The sequence below is a fragment of the Astatotilapia calliptera genome, chromosome 6 (genome assembly GCF_900246225.1).
Source record: "Astatotilapia calliptera chromosome 6, fAstCal1.2, whole genome shotgun sequence".
In the NCBI taxonomy this organism is placed as follows: Eukaryota; Metazoa; Chordata; class Actinopteri; order Cichliformes; family Cichlidae; genus Astatotilapia; species Astatotilapia calliptera.
In genome coordinates, this window is record NC_039307.1 from 32,811,918 (window position 1) to 32,835,812 (window position 23,895).

The 23,895-nt window shown below is 41.6% G+C and overlaps 1 protein-coding gene and 1 long non-coding RNA gene across 2 annotated transcripts in view; one reads left to right on the forward strand and one right to left on the reverse strand.

The window, feature by feature from the left end:
• ncf4 (neutrophil cytosolic factor 4) overlaps positions 1-772 on the forward strand; it is a 38,512-nt gene extending 37,740 nt beyond the window's left edge. Inside the window, exon 10 of the mRNA XM_026171805.1 lies at positions 391-772. Coding sequence (XP_026027590.1) covers positions 391-598 — 208 coding nt within the window. The 3' untranslated portion in view covers positions 599-772. The remainder of the gene's footprint in view (positions 1-390) is intronic.
• A 7,411-nt stretch (positions 773-8,183) lies between these two features.
• On the reverse strand, positions 8,184-8,507 carry LOC113023339 (uncharacterized). Its single transcript, XR_003272551.1, has 2 exons — positions 8,441-8,507; positions 8,184-8,361 (listed from the first exon to the last, which is right to left on the reverse strand). It is a non-coding gene; the product is annotated as an uncharacterized LOC113023339 (long non-coding RNA).
• Between the last annotated feature and the right edge of the window lie 15,388 nt (positions 8,508-23,895).

Consider the following 23,895-nt stretch of genomic DNA (forward strand, 5'->3'; position numbering starts at 1 on the left):
ATGCAGTCATTTATATTTGGTGATATGGCTCTGTTCTGGGATTTTTTCACACTTCCATCCATATACTTGGAATATGGAGTATAACTGGGAGGAGCTAGGGTGGTAGTGGGTTGCAAAGTAGCTTGCAGATGAGTGATGACAATACAGGGTGCAGCTGCAGCTTGAATAGGATGGCCCTTATGAGATTTGCCAGTTGAATGTATAACAGGTTATGAGCCAGGCAATTAACTGGCTTTGAGACAATCTCACTCGCTGATCTCTCAGAATTTCTGCCAACAAGAACTAACAACACCCACAAATAGTTTTTCTATTTCTGTAGAATATGCTTAATATTATTTATACTCTAAAAAAACACACTGATTATTGAAGTGTTTTTTTCGTCTCTTGCAGGAATGTTTTCAAGGTGGATGATATTGCCCTGAACTACCGCGACCCTGATGGTGACCTTATTCGTATCCTGGACGATGAGGATGTCCAGCTGATGATCAAGGAGGGCAGACGTCAACAGGACAAAGTCAAGAGACCTGTTAATCAGTTTCCATGGGAACTGCATGTGACCACGACCTCTGACCTTTCTGTTTACAATACAGAGGCTTGAGAGAAGTTGAAGAGAAGAAAAATAAATATAAAATATTTAGTTGTGTCATATAAGAAAATGAATTTAACCAAGTGTATAGTTGCTGATTTGAACTCTGTGTAGTTTGCCATTTACATTCATTCTAAGTCTGTTTCAATAAATGTTCCAGTCATTTCACTTAATAAAATAACTTAATACCATATTTACATTTTGCGTGCTTAAATTTTTTTCTGCTTGCTTAGAGGCTTTTCAACCGTTAGATGTGCTCTCTGACAGAGTTTTACAGTCTAGTTAGTAGTTCAGTAAGAAGAGATTAGAAGGAATTGAACAGGAGTTGTTAATATACAGAATTCAGTTCTGTTATTTGACAATTAGACTCTGGTCCCCCATCACAGCAGAATGAAGTCCCAGCAGTGATGGGAATTAGGGCAGGGCATTTCCTCAAGCTTTATTTTTAATGCTAGAAAGTAGGGTGTTGTTGTTGTTCATCCATCAGTATGTCGACAGAATCAAGAGCTGGACAGCAACAGGACCCAACGTGAGCCATGCTTAATGGCTAAAGACGCAACAGCACTCCATGGACGCTTGGTCAGCCATCATAGTAGCAAAGCTAAGTGGGTTCAGTACATGACCACTGCCAATAAATGTTTTGGAAACACCAAAGGCCAAACTCAAGCTCCTGGCTGATAAAGCAGCACACCAGGACTCTTACGACCAGAGAAACCGCCTGCACTACAAGAAAGCCTACAACCAGTGTTGGGCAGTAACACTGGTATTTAAAATACAAAATATGAGTAACTTTATTCTGTTACAGTTACCGTTTAAAAAGGTGGTATTCAGAATACAGTTACTTTGTTGAAATGAAGGGATTACACAGCAGTCTTCCTGTTTCATATGTTAGGCTGTTCCCTCTCTATTTTTTTGTAATTCCACGCTGGAACAAAACACACACTGAGAGGCTCTAATGCAGGGGTGTCAATCTAGCGGCCCATGTCACCTCCACTTGTGGCCCACATAATGACGTGACAAAATATTTTTAAAAATTATTGTTCAAATAATTATTTAATATGATGGCAATAGGCAGAGTGTGACAAGCATAGCCCTAAAGAATGTAGCCTCACGGGCAGTGTAGCCCAGTTGTAAGTAAGCTATTAAGACTTGACTGTACACTGTGTTTGTCTTTACCTCCGAAACAATAAGTTCTGTTGGAGCAGCCTTTCAACTCCTCTCTCTGTCTCTCACTAGCAAAGTTGACCCAGACAACAAAGTAAAGCTAGTTTTTGGCTACGAGCCCAACAAGAACCCAAGGTATTAGCCAGAGGTCCCTTTACTACGGTTCGGAGCCGCGGACCTGTTTTATATACGAGACTGCTGCAAAAAGTGCAGCCTTACCTAATGTCCACCTACTGTTACTCAATTATATTAAGATTTTAAAATCTAGTTGGTGTTGGTAAAGCAAATAACCTTCAGTAACAGTAATAAATCACACAGCAATAGCACATTCGTGTAGTTGTAAAAAAGCATGATAATATATTAAGTAATCCAAAGTATTCAGAATACGTTACTCTCATTGAGTAACGTAATGGAATACGTTACAAAATACATTTTGGAGCATGTATTCTGTAATCTGTAGTGGAACACATTTTAAAAGTAACCTTCCCGACACTGCCTACAACACTTGAGTGCTTGGCACTGTAGAAGACCACCAGCACATTAATAACATTCATGAGAAACTCAATGGTTCTGTGGAAGACAACAATGGAGGACAACGCCAAATAAATTACGCAAATCACCAAGTGCAGAATATACCAAGGTGTCCACACTACTATTCTGTATAGGGCTTAATCACCTAAGGCAGCTTATTACTAAGAGCATATATGAATTCAGGAGTGGTGAGACTATCAGCTGCCTCCTGTACATCGATAACAATAAGTCATTATTTTCAAGCATGAAAGGTGGTTGGAAATAACGGAGCTATGATCCTCTGGGACTTCAAGTTCCAGACATTTGTTGTTCAACCAACCAGACATAGTGGTAGTTGACAAGCGCAGAAGACTGCAGGCGTGATAGATGTGTCGATCTCAGTGGACAGCAACATAGGGAAGGAGGAGCACGGAGAGAAAGACCAGGGGCTGAAGGAACAACTGGAGCACACGTAGAAGATAAATTTCAAATTTGTTTACACTGGTAATAGGAGAATTAGGAGCTATAACCCCAAAACCTGAAGATTCCAGGTAGAGAGGACTCCAGGAACAGCTAAGAAGAACCCTCAAACTCACAGGCCTCTGGCAGAGGACCTGAGCTTGTTTTGAGCTAATTTCAAAATTGCAACAAAAACTTTGTGTTATTGTAATGCAAAGTACCAAATAGCAATGGATTCATTATAAAGTTCCACAGGGATTTTTTTCCCCCCTCAGTAGTAAAGGTTATCAACCTTTAGGAGAAAGCTGTGGGAAAAAGTTTGAAAGCTGTTGAAATAACTTTAAATTTATATTGAGTTTAATACAAATCCCAAACATATCTGCCCCCAGGGTTACGGATCAATACTGTTACTCAAACTTTTAATCTTGTGAAACCCAAAAGCTTCTCCTCATCTTTAACTAGAGTTTAAATAACATCTTTTATAAAAACATTGTGTTCCTTATTGTGTTCTTATTAAATCTATATGATTAAATCTTCATGAAGATTACGCACACAGTCATCTGCATTCAAACCCAAGACATGCTGTCTTTCTGACTATTTTGTCTACATCAGGAGTGGGCAACTCCAGGCCTTGAGTGCCGGTGTCCTGCAGGTTTTAGATGTGTCCTTGATCAAACACAGCTGATTCAAATGGCTAAATTACCTCCTCAACATGTCTTGAAGTTTTCCAAGGGGCTGGTAATGCAGGACCAGGACACCGGCACTCAAATCAAATCAAATCAAATCACTTTTATTGTCACATCACATGTGCAGGCACACTGGCACAGCACATGCGAGTGAAATTCTTGTGTGCGAGCTTCACAAGCAACAGAGATGTGCAAACACAACAACACAAACGAGCAAAATATAAGAATGGCCAACCTGAAACTAATAAATATATGTACAATATATAATAGTGTATGCATTTCTGGATGTGTATACTAAATATTTTCCTACGTGTGTGTGTGTGTGTGTGTGTGTGTGTGTGTGTGTGTGTGTGTGTGTGTACACATTTTTACAAATTAAATAGTAAAAAAATAAAATAAAATAATAATAATAATAATAAAATATATAAAATATACAGAGTTGAATATGTGCAAAACAAGTGGCATTTATATACAGTGTGGAGTGCATAATGTTGAAGTTCCAGTAGTGAAGCTGAGGTGTCTATGACGTGTTCAGCAGTCTGATGGCCTGATGGAAGAAGCTGTCTCTCAGTCTGCTGGTACGGGACCGGATGCTGCAGAACCTCCTTCCTGATGGAAGCAGTCTGAACAGTTTATGGCTGGGGTGACTGGAGTCCTTGATGATCCTCCCCGCTTTCCTCAGGCACCGCTTCCTGTAGATGTCTTGGAGGGAGGGAAGCTCACCTCCAATTATCCGTTCAGAGCACCGCACTACTCGCTGGAGAGCTTTGCAGTTGTAGGCGGTGCTGTTGCCAGGTGGTGATGCATCCAGTGAGGATGCTCTCAATGGCACAGTGATAGAAGGTCCTGAGGATGCGGGGGCTCATGCCGAATCTTTTCAGTCTCCTGAGAAAGAAGAGGCGCTGCTGTGCCTTCTTCACTGTTTTGTTTGTGTGTACTGACCACGTAAGATCCTCAGCCAGGTGTACTCCAAGGAACCGGAAGCTGCTCACTCTCTCCACAGCAGCGCCGTTGATGGTGATGGGGGTGTGTACTTCTCTGCACCTCCGGAAGTCCACTATCAACTCCTTTGTCCTTGCGACGTTGAGGGTGAGATGGTTGTCTTGACACCAGTGGGTCAGGGCGCTGACCTCCTCCCTGTAAGCCGTCTCATCACCGTTGGTGATAAGACCCACCACTGTAGTGTCGTCCGCAAACTTCACAATGATGTTGGAGCTGTTAGTGGCTGTGCAGTCGTAGGTGTAGAGTGAGTACAGGAGAGGGCTCAGTACACACCCCTGTGGAGCACCAGTGTTCAGTGTGATGGGGGATGAGGTGATGCTGCCCAGTCTGACCACCTGGCGTCTGTCAGACAGGAAGCTAAGGATCCAGCTGCAGAGGGAGCTGCTCAGTCCTAGATCCTGCAGTTTCCTGTCCAGCTTCGAGGGAACGATGGTATTGAATGCTGAGCTGTAATCTACAAACAGCATCCTCACATACGTGTCTCTCTTCTCCAGGTGTGACAGGGCAGTGTGTAGTGTCAGGGCTATGGCATCATCAGTGGACCTGTTGTGGCGGTATGCAAACTGTAGAGGGTCCAGTGAGTCGGGTAGTGCAGAGCAGATGAAGTCCCTGACCAGCTTCTCGAAGCATTTGCTTACGATGGGGGTCAGGGCTACAGGTCGCCAGTCGTTCAATGAGGAGATGGTGGAGGATTTGGGTACAGGGACGATGGTGGCCATTTTGAAGCAGGCTGGGACTACAGACAGAGAGAGGGAAAGGTTGAAGATGTGCGTGAACACTCCAGCCAGCTGAGCCGCGCATGACCTGAGGACGCGGCCGGGAATCCCATCCGGACCAGTAGCTTTGCGTGCGTTCACCTTCCTGAAGCACTTCCGCACATCCTCCTCAGACACAGTGTGCGCACTGACGTCATCCGCGGTGCGCACACTTGAGGCCTGGCGTTGCCTACCCCTGGTCTACATGCATGTTTCATAACATGTATCCATGTTCTGAATCTTTGCAAAGACTTGGCTATTCACTGCATTTGAAACTTTAAAATCAAAACTCTTTATTTTGAAGTTTTAGCTGCACCTTTATGTGGTAATGAAGGAGGATTTCAGGTTTTCACTTTTGTTTATGTTTGCTTCAAAAGGCACAACGGCTTTATTTCATTCACACCCAGCATTCATATTTCGCTCATGTGTCTGCATTTCATTCATACTCGCCTCAGGAAATCCAGATATTGCCTTTGCTGGCAGAGGCACTTTTACCTCATCTTGAATGCAAAGTTATTCCCATCATATTCTTTTTAACCTCTTTCAGGCACTGTTGAAATTATTCAAAAGTTGCTTATCACACTGGAGGCCACTGACACTTTCCCATATTTAAGCATAAACACCCTTTTAACTATTCAGTAGTATACATTGTTATTTAGTTTCTTTGTTTGTTTTTCTGCAAGAAACTCATTAGCATCATTAGGAAAATAATCAATTTATAGGGAAACATGCGTGCAGTTCAATTCTATGATAGTAAATTTGACTTTCTCTTCTTTTTTAATACTTAGAAAAGATTTTTCAGGGCAATAAATCCTCCTTACCAGATCTCCTCAGTTGCCTTCTTGTGGAGAGGCAAGACTCTCAAGCTGGATGTGGGACATAACCATCTTTCAGTGTGGAGAAACAGCAAGTCTCCTGTGAGGCTCGCTCAGATGACCAAGTTCCTCATCCTACCTCTAAGGCTGAGCCTAGACACTCTTTGGAGGAAGCTCATTTCTGCTTTGGTACAGTAAGGGTAACAACATGGCTTTTTAACAGAGCTTTACAACATTGCTGCAAATGTTCTAGCAATCTGTCTATCAGTCTCCCACTTCACTTTTCCATCACCCATGAACAGCACCACAATACACTTAAACTCCTTGTGGAGAAAATGATCCCAAACGCCGAGTGGGCACTGCTTCCTTCTAATAACAATGGACTAGATTCTAATTCTCATATCAGGCTGCTGCTCAGTGTGGCCAGAAGAGCTGGAACAAGACTGTCTGAGAGCCCCTTTGGTTGCAGCTAAACAATTCAGTCCATAACAACTTTGTGTTCCCCAGGTCTTCTGTCTATAATCACTGTTTAGCAAATAGAGTCATTTCTTCATGTGTTATAAATACGGTCACACAGTCGCTCCTACAGAAACATAACCTTGAGTCTAATGTCCTTATTAATGATACACCCCAAATTACCTTACCACTCCAAGATTTCTGAACAGTTCCTGGTTTTGTTCTATAGAGCAGCGGTCCCCAACCCCCGGGCCTCGGACCGGTACCGGTCCATGAGTCGTTTGATACCAGGCCGCGAGAGTTGAGGGTCAGGTGTGAAATTCAGGGTTTCTATCAGTTTTCAGCGTTATTTTGTTATCATTTTTATCATTAACTCGGTTTTCCTGGGTCTTTTCACGTGTGTTATGAATAAATCTTCTTTTTTTCGGTACTAGTTTTATTTTGTTGTATTTATCCGCTACACCTTAAAGGCCGGTCTGTGAAAATATTGTCGGGCATAAACCGGTCCATGGCGCAAAAAAGGTTGGGGACCGCTGCTATAGAGCATAAAGTTGGACTGCTGGGTCTAGTTTTGCACCTGTTCTTCATGTCTGAAATATAGAAGCTGTCCATATAAGAAACTGTTTGTCATCCTCAGCTTACATTAACTGTGGCATCCCTAAAGGATTCAATTAGGTCCTCTTTTATTTCCATTATGTATGATAACCCAGTGCTTTGTTCACTATCACTGATATGTGAATGACACTGAGAGCTATCTACCTGTAACAAAGCCAGACTTCTGACAATGACTCAGAAACTCTTTGACTGAATGATCTGAAATTCTGGATTACATAAATTTCTTTGAACTAAATAATAGCAAAATGGAAGTGATTTTATTTGGCTGCCTGCACTTAAAAATCTCCCCATTGAGGCACTTGGCCCTTTAACCACATACATCCAAACTGCAGTTAAAAATCTTTGGGTTTTTGTGGATAGTTTGTTTACTTTTAACAAACAAATCAGTGATGCTGTGAAGGGCCCCTTTTACCAATCGAAAATCATCGCAAAATCAAGGCACCCATATGGAAAAGATATATATAAATCTTATAAAGTTCGTATCTGTCTTGTATGAAACTTGTATGAAAAGCATACAAGAGTGAAAACACATATAAGATACCTTGAAAAATTATATAATGAAACTTGTGTGTTTTGGATACTTACTAACAAAATATATGAAAGTAATGAGAAAGTGGCCACTTTCATGAGTAAATCATGTATGTTTTTACTATTTCTTTTCCATATGGGCAGTTTTGTGTATAAAAGGCTTAACATGTAATACTGCTAACTTCAGCTCTTTGGAAGCATTTGTGACATTATGCTAAACTAAGCTGGTCAGGAACTCAAAGTGATAAGAAAACTGAGTGTTTGCTGACCTTAGCTGGACCCCAAACTTCAAGAGAAGTTTAAAAAAGGTGATTATGAGGGTTAGTACCTGTTTGCATTTCTACAGAGAATCACTGTGGTGGTCGCTTTGAACTTTCTTTGGGCTGGTTTTTAACTTTGTCACTTTATGAAGTGTAATGAATTACTTTCTCTGGCACGTAATTAAATAACATACTACATTACTTCTAAACAAAGTAATGAATAATGCGCTGCTCTTTTTGAGTAAGACCCCAACACTAAAGACAGTATATCATTCGTGTTTGTCACGGCCCAGCGGCACGAGGGAACAGGGATGGACACAGGCGCAGAAACCAACCCGGAAGCGAGGTGACAGAAAACAAATGATTTATTTCCGCCCACAGGTAAACAAAGGTGAAACACAAAGCGACGCCACCACACTAGTGGCGCGTAGGATTCGTCGGGGATAATGAGGGCGACCTAGACACCTCTAGGAGACGGCTGAACAGCGGGGAGGTAGAAACAGGACTAGGTAGGGACCGGGGGCACTGGAACAAGAGGAGATCACGATCAGAGGGATCCAGCAGACAACCAACAATCCTCCGCAGTTGAATTGAATTGCCTTACTTGGTTTCAGATGGAGGGGACAGGTGGAGCGGAAAATCCGGAAGCGGTCGAGGCGTGGGGAGGCAGGCAGGTGAGCGGTGGGCCGGCAGGCCACGTGGTGTAAGCAGCAGGCGGCCCAGGTCCAGGAGGACGGGAGCGAGGGGAACAAGATCTCCACTCCGGGTGCTATCTCTGAGGACAAGAAAGACAGGTGAGTCATCACACGGCGTTAAGACAAGGTTTAGGATGCTCCACTGAACTAACATGGGAATAGCAGATACTCAGGCGATGAGTGGTTGAGAGCGCAGGTCTGATATACCGCTGGCACGATTGCTCACAGGTGGTCAGCCAGGGAGGGGCAACCGGACTCCGCCTAAAGGAGGAGGAGCCGCTGTCTGAGACCTGTAGGTGCCCAACCAGACCATGACAGTGTTATAGCTATACTGGCTGCCTGTGGAATTTAAAATTGATTTTAAAATGTTATTGCTTATTTTTAAGGCCTTCATTGATCAGTTTCACAATATATGGCCGATCTTTTAACCATGTATTTTGCTTCCAGGTCACTGATGTCATGGTCTCAAGAACTTTCCTCAGGGTGCCCTCCTGACTGAAAAACTCAGACATACCAATTCTCAATGCTTTTAATCAGATCTTAGTTGCCTCATAGTTTGGGCAAGTGCGCAGTAAATGTGCTCTACCACTCCTTTTTTGGCCATTTTCACTTTTGATTTATTTTATTTATATATCTACTCTTTTTTAAAACTGCCTTTTCAGTTTTATACTCTTTTATTACTATTTTATTTATCACATTTTAACCACTTGACTTTGTCCACTGTTCCACAGCCAGGTTGAAAATCACACTGCACCCCCTAAATCTGAGGTTGGGCTAATGGATGGATACTCCTAAGCAGAGATGCTTTGTTTACCTGTGGGCGGAAATAAATCATTTGTTTTCTGTCACCTCGCTTCCGGGTTGGTTTCTGCGCCTGTGTCCATCCCTGTTCCCTCGTGCCGCTGGGCCGTGACAAACACGACCAGCATAAGTATTAGAAAATGGGTGGATGAATGGATTATTTTTTTATATACTACTATAAAAAACTAGGTCTTGTTATTTTTTTTTACTTCTAAAATGCTGTTAACTCTCTATCCAAAAATACAGTTGTGATCTCTGGACACATGGAAGTGTAAATGGTGACTGTTCAAGTGTTAATGGGTGTTTTTGTGAGGATATGTTCCACTGAGGCACAGTACACTGACCTGCAAAGCTCTGATATAAATGCATAGGGCTCTAATTCACTCTCTTATGTTGATGAGTTGTGTGCAAAAAAAAGAAGATGTGTGTGCTTCTATTAATGTTACTGTGCTGAAAGCATTTAAAACTGACCATGCAAAACAAACTGAGAGAGACACGAGCAAACCCTCTTGAAAAAAAAAAATCTCTTGAATGTTTTTGGGGTTTTTTTGAGTTGAAATCAAAGTATAGAACATGTCGTTGATATTGAAGTTTATCTGTTTGTTTGTTTTGTGCTGTGTGCATCAGGCTCTTTTTGGATTATAATGGATTGCAATGATAATGGATTGCATTTATATAGCGCTTTTCGGGGCCCTCAAAGCGCTTTACAATTCCACTATTCATTCACTCTCACATTCACACACTGGTGGAGGCAGCTACAGTTGTAGCCACAGCTGCCCTGGGGCAGAATGACAGAAGCGAGGCTGCCATATCTCGCCATTGGCTCCTCTGCTACAAAAATCTGTTTTTTCATTTCTAAAGTGATAGAACGTTTACCTCCTTTTCAGTGACTTAGAAGAACAATTTGACCTTGACAAAGCTGGACTGCAATAAACTTGTTACTACTGAGTAACGCAATTCAAAAGGGAGCATAATAGCGTCTGGAGCAAAAACCCTTTGCACTGCATCCTTGGTGACTACTTTCAGTCAGTGCCATGTTTTTAGTGTTTTAAGTGTTAAAGTGACAAGCCCTCTGATGCCACTGTGGTCTTCAGCTTCGGCTGCTGCTCTCATCCGGGGCAACTTGACACAGAGTGGGTGGGTGTGGAGAAAGAGCTTGTCCAAGGACAGACAATCGAGCCGATCAGAGTTGTTATTTTCTCTGAAGTAGAAAAGACTTTCTTGTTTGAGTGAAACTTTCACAGTTGAGTCTTTTCAGACTAAAAGCGCTGGCTGGGGAGCTCCACTACCAGTTGAAAAACATTTACATTCAAGATCTCTTTATGTCAACGTGAGCCTTTTGTTTGTACGACAGAAAGGGCGTACCCTGTCACAGCATATCATAATGTAGTTTTGCCAGAAAGTGGGTGACAGCAGCTAAGTAATATGATCTCCATCCAACCTTAGCCTAGAATTTAATTATCAGCTCTGTTTTATAATGCCATGCTAGTCTGTGGTACATCTAATTAAGCTCATAATTAATGTCTTTTGGGCCTGCCAGCCTGCAAATTAGCCATAAACAGTAAATGCAATGTGGGGTTCATGTGGTGAGGTGTACAGAAACACAACAAGGTTTCTCAGCAGATAGGGTGGACATGTGGACATCGGCTGAAAGGTGATGAGCTGCACTGATGCTCAAGGTTTAATATTTATTTATTGAAGCCTTGTCAAATTGAAACAAGAGATTAACATTGTGACACATAAAATGTCTTCACCCGACGCGATGTGGTTTGACAGTGAGCAATGAGATTTCCTCAAATGGAGAGCTGGAGGAAAAATGGGGAGAAGGCAGCTATCCTGGAAGACAGAAGACCTGGGATGTTCAGTGGTCTGGCCACAGGTGAGCAGCTAAAATTACTGATTAATGGAACAACCTGAGACCTCAGTTTGGACGACACCAGCGGGACTGCCATGGCTCAAGCTGCCGAATGTTCTCTTGTACTAAATATAGACTTCCTCAGTGTAGGAGGTTAATTGAGTCACATCTTCAGTGGATGTATAGGGTAGCTGAATCTGTACCTGGTTGTACTGTACAGTCACAGCCTGTTCAGGGACAGGAGTCAAACAAATCCAAGGGGGCTAAGGCAGAAAGGCAGGGAATAAAAGGCTGAAAACCTTCGCTTACATTATAAGAGCACTCAGAGAGCACAAGTCCCCCCGGCTATTGTAAAACTTTGTTTTATGCTGATGTCAGCATTGTTAGTATGGAAACCAGCTCTCTCCATGACCTTTCATTTGATATATTACTTGATATGGTTTCTTGACATTTTCTTTCAAGGTTAACTTTGACCTTGTGTGTTAACAATGAAGGTCAAGGACAAATGCTTAGCCATCCTAAGTATTCATGAACCCCAAGACCTGGTACACTGTCAAGGGTGAAGATGATTTAAAAAAAATTAAGTAATTAATTTTCAAATGTGGTGTGACCTTCACCAAAATTAAATCAGCTTATTATTATCTACCATCGCTGAAAGGTAAGGGATCTGATTGAATAGAAGTGAATTCAATTGAGTTTTTGCCTATAAAAATGACCCAAAAGTCTAATTTTAAATAAAACTCAGAATGTAAAATGTTCTGTAATATTTCATTCATAACAGTTTGAATAGAAGCAGGAGAAATAAAGAATATGTTTAAATGCTAAGCTAAAAGGGAAAAATGAATTCGAGCATGGATATTAGACCTGAGGAGGAACTACAAGGCAAGTTCAGCAAGGACATGCTTTCTTGGCTCTCGTCAGACATAGCAGGATTATCTTTGTATTTTGCTAACCCAGGCTTTTTTTAAATTAGGAATTAAGAATAATAACTGTGGTGATCCAACCAGAAAAAGAGAAACACCTTCATGAAACGATGAAAGTGTAAAGTCTGGCTTTTAGACTCAACATATTTGCCAACCATTCATCTCATTTTCCAGTGAAGCCTTGAGACAGACTTTACTTACAGTATTGTACAGCGTGATGTTTACTATCTTCACTGCTTTATTATGTAGTAAAAAAGTTCAAATATTGGTGAATAAGTTAGCTTACTAACCTTTTCTAATGAGCACTGGATATAACTTGCTAATTATTATGTGCCATTAGTTTGTTTAGTAGTAGTGGTAGAATGTTCATTTAATCTACTTTGAGCGCTGGCGTGCAAAAAGCGATTTCCTGTATTTGCCAAAAAATGATCATCGGTATTTAAAAGATTCTAAATGAGCCTTATGTGAAACATATCTCCCACGAATGACATCAAGTCATTTTGATGCAAAAACCACTTTTATATCACAGCATAGATGCTGCAGTTAATCTGTGACACCGGGACTTTCATACGGGCTGTCCTTTATTTATCAAGGTAAAAACTCTCATTGATGCTAAAAAAGTCTGTTTCAAGAGAGATTGTGCCGGAGAAATTGCAACAGATTCAATATCACAGTTCTATCAGGATATTTTAAGTGACCAAAGGAGTTGATCAATGATAACATAGAACATAATGTAAGTATAGTAACTCAGAGGCATTACAATTCCTGCAAAATATTTCATTTCTTTATTTCATATATACCCCTTTGTAAATCCTGCTGCCTAAAACATATTTATCAATTGAAGCAAATATTAAGAATTAAAAACCACACAGAGAAACATCAGAAACTTCTTACCAGATGACTTTTTGGCTGAAATTTTGATGTGAAAGGAGGAAATGTTACAGAAAAGGTCATTGGAAAAGCATACTTACATCAACACTACAAATGATGAGATTTTGGCAGTGCAGAAAGCAGAAATGACAGTGGGCTACAATAACAAGACAAAAACAAGGCATAAGACAGAACATGGGGAAAGTTCAAAGAATGGGGATAATAAATATTTGATCTCCAGCTAAATTTGTAAGTTTGTTCAAAAAACTATTTTTTTTTTTATTGTAGTTTAATTTTAACAGAATATTAAAAAAGAAAAATTTGGAAAAAGAACACTTTGCATAAAAGTTTTAAATTGATTTCCATGGTATTTATTTGACTCCCAAGCAAAACACGACTTAACAATTGGTGGAGAAACATCTGTTGGCAAGCACAGCTTAACACGTATATTAATGTTCATCATCAGGTTTGCACACATCTGTGGAGGGATGTTGGCCAACTCCTTTTAATAGAAATTCACCAAATCCTTTAGGTTTTTTGAATGCTGCTTGGTAACTCAAACCTTCAGCACCCTCCACAGATTTTCTACAGGACTGAGGTCTGGAGCCCGGCTAGGCCCTTCCATCAACTTAATGCTTAGTGCTTCTTCTTTAGCCTCTCCATTGTTGTCTTTGTGGTATGTTTTGGGTCACTGTCATGCTAGAAGATCCATCCCGATCCATCCATCTTCAGTATTCTGGTCGATGAAAGAAGGTTCTGGTCCAAGATTTTACGGGACATGACTGGTTCATTGCCCTCTCAATGCGGTGAAGTTGTCCTGTATCCTTAGCACGACAACATCTCAAAGTATAATCTTTCCACCTACATTCTTGACTGTGGAGATGGTTTTCTTTGGGTCATCCTCAGCATTTCTCTTCTTCCATACACGGTAGGTCAAGTTGATACCAAAAAGCTCGATTTTGGTTTCATTTGACCCCGGCACTTTCCTCTCTTTCCTCACTTTTCTTCTCTTTGGTCTTCTCTATCGTGACGGAAAGGTCTGATTCTGTGGACAGGTGTGCACAGACTTGAGATCAGGAGTTTCTGTAATTGATTGATTGATATTAATCTGTGTCCCTCTTGGGTACTTACAAACTAACAAATTTCTCCCACTGTGCATAGCAAATGTAACGATACTCCACTTGGCCATAAGCCAGATTATGAACATCCAACTAAGAGAGTGGGCTCTTTGAAAACAGCCACATGACGTAACTGTCAGGGTGCAGACATTGGGATTCATGTCAGAGAATAAAATTAGGGGGTGGCTGTTCACCTTCCTGAGTGCCCAGAGAAAACAGGCCAATATACGGGTCTTTGTCTAAATTTAACAACGTGTGGTTGGTGAAAGGTGTTAATTTTCCCACAAAGTTTCATGAGCTCCAACACCACCGTTTCCTTCTTCTTTACCTTTGTGACCTTCCTTTTACTTTCTCTCTTGTCTGGTATTCTCGTATTTGGCAACACCAGTAATATAATCTTCTTGTAGTGGGGGAAAAAACCTGTTTTCCATTTACTTTTGGTGCCCAGCACAAGGGTTAGTTAAATCAAATTGTAATGAGTTAGCACTCCTCCTGCAGCTGTTCTGTTTGAGATCGCTTTTTCCAAAATTGTATCATTCTACCAACTCAATTGCTTTTGGAAGAACATTTTAATGAAAAAGACATTTATTTAAATGATGACAGAATGTTATATAGCTGCTAAAATTAGCTATATTTTGAGCTTTGCATTCATGCAAAATTATTCAAATTGTTCACAAATACCAAGCATATTTCATTTTGCTATTCATGTTTCTCAGCTATTTAAGATGATCAAACCTTCTGACCTCCATGTTTCCATATATGATTAAAAAGATATATTGTGAGTTTTAATTAAAAGTCCTCATATATATATATATATATATATATATATATATATACAGTGGGGCAAAAAAGTATTTAGTCAGCCACCGATTGTGCAAGTTCCCCCACCTAAAATGATGACAGAGGTCAGTAATTTGCACCAGAGGTACACTTCAACTGTGAGAGACAGAATGTGAAAAAAAAATCCATGAATTCACATGGTAGGATTTGTAAAGAATTTATTCGTAAATTAGGGTGGAAAATAAGTATTTGGTCAATAACAAAAATACAACTCAATACTTTGTAACATAACCTTTGTTGGCAATAACAGAGGTCAAACGTTTACTATAGGTCTTTACCAGGTTTGCACACACAGTAGCTGGTATTTTGGCCCATTCCTCCATGCAGATCTTCTCGAGAGCAGTGATGTTTTGGGGCTGTCGCCGAGCAACACGGACTTTCAACTCCCGCCACAGATTTTCTATGGGGTTGAGGTCTGGAGACTGGCTAGGCCACTCCAGGACTTTCAAATGCTTCTTACGGAGCCACTCCTTTGTTGCCCGGGCGGTGTGTTTTGGATCATTGTCATGTTGGAAGACCCAGCCTGGTTTCATCTTCAAAGTTCTCACTGATGGAAGGAGGTTTTGGCTCAAAATCTCACGATACATGGCCCCATTCATTCTGTCCTTAACACGGATCAGTCGTCCTGTCCCCTTGGCAGAAAAACAGCCCCATAGCATGATGTTTCCACCCCCATGCTTCACAGTAGGTATGGTGTTCTTGGGATGCAACTCAGTATTCTTCTTCCTCCAAACACGACGAGTTGAGTTTATACCAAAAAGTTCTACTTTGGTTTCATCTGACCACATGACATTCTCCCAATCCTCTGCTGTATCATCCATGTGCTCTCTGGCAAACTTCAGACGGGCCTGGACATGCACTGGCTTCAGCAGCGGAACACGTCTGGCACTGCGGGATTTGATTCCCTGCCGTTGTAGTGTGTTACTGATGGTGACCTTTGTTACTTTGGTCCCAGCTCTCTGCAGGTCATTCACCAGGTCCCCCCGTGTGGTTCTGGGATCTTTGCTCACCGTTCTCATGATCATTTTGACCCCACGGGATGAGATCTTGCGTGGAGCCCCAGATCGAGGGAGATTATCAGTGGTCTTGTATGTCTTCCATTTTCTGATGATTGCTCCCACAGTTGATTTTTTCACACCAAGCTGCTTGCCTATTGTAGATTCACTCTTCCCAGTCTGGTGCAGGTCTACAATACTTTTCCTGGTGTCCTTCGAAAGCTCTTTGGTCTTGGCCATGGCGGAGTTTGGAGTCTGACTGTTTGAGGCTGTGGACAGGTGTCTTTTATACAGATGATGAGTTCAAACAGGTGCCATTCATACAGGTAACGAGTGGGGACAGAAAAGCTTCTTACAGAAGACGTTACAGGTCTGTGAGAGCCAGAGATTTTCCTTGTTTGAGGTGACCAAATACTTATTTTCCACCCTAATTTACGAATAAATTCGTTACAAATCCTACCATGTGAATTCATGGATTTATTTCTTCACAATCTGTCTCTCACAGTTGAAGTGTACCTCTGGTGCAAATTACTGACCTCTGTCATCATTTTAAGTGGGGGAACTTGCACAATCGGTGGCTGACTAAAAACTTTTTTGCCCCACTGTATATATATATATATATATATATATATATATAAAAAACACCCAGCACGCCCCTGCGGGCGGTTTATCCTTCAAGCTCAGGTCCTCTACCAGAGGCCTGGGAGCTTGAGGGTCCTGCGCAGTATCTTAGCTGTTCCCAGGACTGCGCTCTTCTGGACAGAGGTCTCCGATGTTATTCCCGGGATCTGCTGGAGCCACTCGCCTAGCTTGGGAGTCACCGCACCTAGTGCTCCGATTACCACGGGGACCACCGTCACCTTCACCCTCCACATCCTCTCGAGCTCTTCTCTGAGCCCTTGGTATTTCTCCAGCTTCTCGTGTTCCTTCTTCCTGATATTGCTGTCATTCGGAACCGCTACATCGATCACTACGGCCGTCTTCTTCTGTTTGTCTACCACCACTATGTCCGGTTGGTTAGCCACCACCATTATGTCCGTCTGTATCTGGAAGTCCCACAGGATCTTAGCTCGGTCATTCTCCACCACCCTTGGGGGCGTCTCCCATTTTGACCTCGGGACTTCCAGGTTATGCTCGGCACAGATGTTCCTGTACACTATGCCGGCCACTTGGTTATGGCGTTCCATGTATGCCTTGCCTTCTAGCATCTTGCACCCTGCTGTTATGTGCTGGATTGTCTCTGGGGCATCTTTACACAGCCTGCACCTGGGGTCTTGCCTGGTGTGATAGACCCCAGCCTCTATGGATCTTGTACTCAGAGCTTGTTCTTGTGCTGCCATGATTAGTGCCTCTGTGCTGTCTTTCAGTCCAGCTTTGTCCAGCCACTGCTAGGATTTCTGGATATCAGCCACCTCCTCTATCTGCCGGTGGTACATACCGTGATGATCTGGGGGGAAGGGGGTGACTGTCCTCCAATGTAGGAGGAAGAGAAGATGTGAAGTCTGAGAAATGACAAGGGGTGGGGTGGAGAAGTCAGGACTGCAACTGAGGCATGAGTGTCCATGACAACGGCATTCATTTATGTTGAAGAGGGTTTGTAATGGCTCCTGCATAGTTTCGCAAATTTTTTTCACAAGGTAACAAATCGAAACCAAAGCCTACCTAACAGATACCCGTGAGCTGACAGTGTGCACATGCTTTCAAAGAGTCACAATTCTTGTTATTACTTAAAAATGTAGAGTTGTATAAAAGTCATTTTGTGTATGCAGAGTGTGCAGCCTTGCATCGTGTGGGTGTATTCTTGCATAGTAACGCTGATTGGCACGCAAAGTGATCTCACGTTACACAATGTAGTAACTTTTAGCAAGGCCAGCTGCAGGCATTTACTCATAGTGTGGGTCTAGGATCAAGTTAAACTTACATGTGTGTTCCAATACTAGTCTTATACATAAGTTGAATATACCTTTAGGTCTGAGTACAATGAGGTCTTTATCTATTGTGAAAAAAAGACATGGGCAAATAAGGATCACAAAAATTGTGCTCTTAGTTATGCAAAAAATGAAGGAGGTTTGTTTCCTTCTTTCATTTCAGTACTTGGAAATCTGGACAATAGGGGAAAGCTGTTAAAGCTCTTAGACAAGCTCTGCACACCCTAAATCACCGCACCATGAACTGATGTGGATCCTCGTGTGTACTTCCATGTAGACTTCCATCAACGAGAAAGTCCAGGCACCGAGAACCCAACTTTTTGGCTTTTGCTGAATGCAAATTAGAAGTTACTGCACAGTCAGCAGGCAGCACTAAATGTAATTGGTCCTATTAATTGCTCACTCAAAGGGTTCTGCTGTCTTCTTCTGGTGGTAAGAAAAAGTAACGAGTGACTATGACTGGTAACAACGAGCCAGACAGAGACAGGTAAGGAGATGAATGAATGTTAAAGTTTATATCTAATTTCTCCTTGTTACAGTTTGATATCCAGACTATGAGCACATTGCCTCTCTCTCACACACACATATGCGAGGTCATGTTTAGTGATCTAACACTAAACTTAAACCCTAAGAGTCTTTAGTGTAAATCATACAGCTTTTTCAGAAAGCTGATAATTGGCCCAGTGTGCCTCTGCTTTGCTGCTTTAAGACCTAAACGTAATCAATATCCACTCAGCCACGTGATTCAGATGCTATTTAATGTTTTTGTTTGCAGTAAAGGGATCAGGAATAAAAAGCATCAGTACATTGAATTGCACAGCAATTCACACTCTTGTAAAATCAATACTTACAGTTTTTCCTCCTACTTACAGTCTTCCATTCAACCCAAATAATCATGATGAAACCTTAACCGTAAATCATTAGCATGGCTCAAATTTGTGGGAATGCGTCCATGACACTAGAGGGCGCTGTTTTACTGCCTAAAAAATGTGAAGCGGATTAAACTGATGCTGCAGGTGTAAAAGTCAGAACTGAGGGCAGACCATCGTAACTGTACATGATCAGACTGTTTAAAAATGAAAATAAAACCTTTTAGATTAACACCAGTTCGATTTAATTAAAGTTGATCTTTAAAGGTAATTTCAAAGTGACTTTTAAAGAAGTACTCTCTTTCAAAAAATGAAAGAAATGCAAGATTTTATATGGTTTACTGTTCCTAATAAGAAAAAGTAAAAAAAAAAAAGTAAAAAAAAAAAAGCATGAGGACACCCGTATGTGAATTTCTTTTATCAGTTTAAAAATTTCCAATCTTTGCCACAGAGGGGCGCTCTTGTTCCGCTCATTTCAGAGGTCAGATGACAGTGCTGCAGAGCCAGTATCCTCTTCATCAAAGTAATTATCATCATCATCATCGTGATCACGGCGGTCAGCATCAGCAGCACCCTGATCACTACCATTAGCAGCATCCTGCAGATTAGATTCTAAGCAAAGAAAACACAATTACCATTTACCGCTCTCCACACTGCTTTCTCTGGGAGCTGGAACACATCATGACAGTGCACTGACTCCTGCATGCTTCATTACTGCCTGTAAACTTGTCTTCTCCATTTAAATATTTGTGCTTTCCTAATGAGCTGTAGACACAAAGCCGAGGTGAAAAATATGCCCCGTGGTTACCACATTGCAGTCAGAACAGGAGCATGACTGGATAAAACTGTACCACACTGCAGTACATTTTCCATCAGACAAGAGAGGAGGAGGCAAAGGAGGAGGAGTTTTTATGGAGAAATTGATCAATACTGCCATTTCCACTTAGAGCTGCAGAGTTTGAGGGGATAGGCAGACAGTGAAGGAGAAAGAAGGGGCAAAGAAAATAAGCAGAGACAGCCCAGTGAGCAGTACTCAAGGCGAAAATGTTCAAACGGGGCGACTGGAGTCACACAGATGGCTAGACACACACAGAAGGTCAATTATGAAGCTGTGGAGGAGGCAGAGACTGCTCGGAGTCTGTTGTCAAGAACTTGGCCTGAGATGTTGGTGTGAGGATGGTGCGTGTGTGTGTGTGTGTGTGTACTTGTGTCAGTGTCAGAGGGTGTGTTTCTGTTTTCTGCATGAACTTTAAATCTGTGTCTCTTTGAGATATGAAAGTGGGTGGAGGGAAGTTAGGACGAGGCTGAGACAGGTTGGTGGAAGGTGAGAAATAAAACAAGACAGAAAAAAGTGATGGGTTGACAGGCGGGAGGGTTGAGACTGAGGGGGCAACAGAGACTTATGATGCACATGACAGCAACAGACAAAAGAGGCTGTGCCAGAGATTTAAGTAATAAATCTGTTTGTCTGGATTACAGTAAGCTGGGCAAATTGTTTATTTCGTGTGTGTGTGTTTGAGTGAGTGCGACAGTGAAGATGTGATTAATCAAACATCAACTGATGGGGAATGAAATTATTTAAAAAAAAAAAAACCCAAACGTGGCAAAATCGAATCTAAAATTCATGAAAAAGTGCGTTCAAAACAAACACATCTCATCATCTCTTCTTTCTATTACTCTTTTCCTCCATCTGTACAGGCAGAGGTCAGGAGGACCTAAACGCACTAGATAAAGTTGTTACTTTCAAATAACAACCATGTAATAACATTTGATTGTTGGCAGCCTTTGTTTTAGGGTTATTATTAAGATCTGTCCTTATTTGTGATTAGTTTGTTAGTTATGGGCAGATTTGCATGAAAACACTATGAGAGGTGGACCTCGGCCCATCTCTGGAGTCGGAGGCAGAGCCACGCTTTCAGCCCCCTTTTGTGTGGAACAAATTCTTAGTTTGAATTTAGTAGACTGACAGCCTCTCTGCCTTTAAGGTTGGGCTTTAAACTTTTTTTTTTATAAAGCACATAGTTGGGGCTGGATCAGGTGACCCTGAATCCTCCCTTAGTGACACTGCAATAGGCCTAGATGGCAGGGAATCTTTCTTCTTCAACACTTGTCTATGTGTTTATACGCCATGTAATCAATGGCTATTATATATAATCTTCCACAGGAAGTCTTTCACTTTGTTTCCCTTCCATCATCCACAACTGGTCACAGCAGATTGCTCCCTAAACCTGGATCTCCGGGAGGTTTCTTCCTCTTAAAAGGGAGTTTTTCCTTCCCACTTTTTTCCTTCGTCAAGTGCTTGCTCAAAGGGGGTCGTCTGATTGTTGAGGTTTTCTCTCTATTATTATGAGGCCTTTATATTACAGTTGAATTGCATTGAATAGAATTGAATCTTATAAATGATGCTAACTGAAGTCTGGTGTGGATCTTTGGAAAGTTTCTTTATCATTATCGGATAGATATTTCCCATCAGATCTTCCACCATCCACGCCATCTCTCGGCTCATGATAGGCTTTAACACCACCACAAACATGTGGTTGGATAAGCAGTGAATAAATTAGGATGGATAGATTAATAGATGGATGAAAGCTATCTTCTTGATGTTCTCAAGAAAATGTCACAAATTAATCTGAATCCAGTGACTCAGTTCATTCATGGTATGAAGGGAATTTTCAGTCTTATCAAAGATAAGCAGGCTGTGATTGTTGTTGTATTTTGACCATATTTCCAAATTACTTCCTACAACCAAATTTGCTTTTCTGAAGAAAATAAACATACAAAGGCTGCTTACAGGATATTAAATCCCTGATTTAACATGTAATACAACAAGAAAAATAAATAAACGAAAGACAGCATTTCTGTCAAATCCAACCTAATGGTAGAAAACATAAAATACAGAAAGGCAAAGATCTGGTCAATGTGCCGACAAAAATATCCATCAACTCCAGGGGCCAAACATGCAGAGTAGACCTCTGAGTACTGCTGATGGTTACCTGATGAATGTTTGGCCGAATAACTTTCTAGATAACTTGATATAATAGTTATGGTTAATTGATTAATAACTGCAAAATTAGCCTATTTTACCAAAACCATTTATTTCTATGCAAGTCAATGGCTGTCACGTTTTAGGAAAGTATATATTGTGCATTTTTTTATTCAAATATTGGAGTGGGCAACATTGGAGCCTATCCCAGCTGTCTTAGGGCAAGAGGCAGGTATACCCTTGATAGGTTCCCAGTGAGTCACAGGCCAGACGTATGTAATAACTGCAATCATTTAATGTATTTACCACATATGCACATTTGGCTTTCAATTTTTCTTTAAAAGGACAAGAAAAATATCAAGCAAAGCTCAACAATGAGACAGACATCCGTCATAATTCTCTCATCCTCTAAATGTCCACTGCTAGAGTCAAAACAGCGGCAAATTTGGAGTCCAAGTACAAAGGCAGAAGCGGAAATGTACCGTAAACACGCTGACATTTCTCTAAATAAACTCACACGCATCCTCACCTCCACAGGAACTGTCTGTCCAATCTACTGACAAACAGGAACAGACGTGGCAGATTTCTTTGTCGCACACATACACGTATAAGAATAAACTGTTATCACCATAACATACCATCCCCACTCATCAAAATAACCGTCTTAAAAATATCCCCCCCACACACACATGCGTGCCCACCCGCACATGGAACGTGTTCAGACATGGGTGTGGGTGAGCTGGCCTCCTGTCCAGTGCAATACAGAATAGACCATTGTTAACAGTAAGTGACAGAGAAAGGAAAACAATTAGGAAAAGTCCCCCCTGACACACACATGCACACACTTCTGATACGTCACTTTGGTGGAAAATGACACAACTCACTCATAAATTATGTGAAATAAGTTTCTGTGTTTTATTATTTTTGGTCTTCTTTGTCTGGTCCACCAAACTTGCTCACATTTACGCTACGCTCCTCAGATACGTGTGCACACTCCACCACCCGTCCACCCTACATCCATCATTCTTATCAAGTTTCCATTTTTTGTTCATTCTTGTCTGTCTCCTTGTCTCGCTACGCCATTTTTGTCTCCGCTATTGTCTTCGTCCAATTCTTTTTTTCTGCCAGCGCTTTCTAAATCCCGTTATCTCTCCGCCGTTTCCTCCTCGGCCTCACACTGCTCTCGCTGTGCTGGCATCTGAAACAAAGGGAAAAATGAAAGCCTTTGTACTCCAGTGACTTTGTATTTGATGTCAGAGCGGAAGCCTTTTCATGATGGTCCAAACTGTAATTAGGGTTTACCCATACAAAGAGCTGCTGCCCTTGATGGGCCTTGTGTGGATATACAACTGACAAACTCACACCTTCAGTGTTGTCGGGGGTGGTTAAGTATCTGTGGCCCCTGACAGAGGTGTCTTTGAGCCAGTTTCTGTGGTTGCCTTGTTGTGGCACAGCTGAGTCTTCGGCTTCTAGCTCTTTAATGTGTACACTGCTTTGTATCATGCTAAATGTTTTATGTGGTTAGTTATGTTTGCTATTTTTAAAGAGATTTTCAGATAATAAAAGTCAAATAAAAGGCGCCCAAATGAATCAATATTCTTTTAAAAATCAGAAAATGAAGTGCAGTGCAAGAAGTCATGTTCCCATATTCTATGTGTAAAAATGTCTAAATAGAAGCAATACATTTAGCCAACACTAATTAGATCATCATCAGCATAGCCCACCCATATATCCATCACCTGCCACATGCCCGGCGGTTGTCTTGGTCTGGGTTACAGGGGTAACAGTCTCACAAAACATACCTGGATCTCCTTCTTCCAAGACACCTACTCCAACTCTTCTGAAGGGATACCAAGGCATTCCCATGACAGCTAAGAGATGTAATCTCTTGGCTTGATTGGGTCTGCCCTGCACCCGTATCCTAGTAGGAACACCTCACCTAGGAGGCAGCCAGGAGATGCCTGATTAACTATAACTGGGTCCTTTTAATGAATGACCGAGCTCCTCATCCGATTTCTCAGGGCGAATCCAGCTGCCCTTTGGAGAAAGCTAAAAAAAACACAAACTGCCACTTTTATCTGTAATCTCATTCTTTCAGTCACTACCGGTAGTTTGTGTCCAAACGTGAGGGTAGATCGACCTGTTAATCAACAGCTCTGCTTTCAGGCTCAGCTCTCTCTCT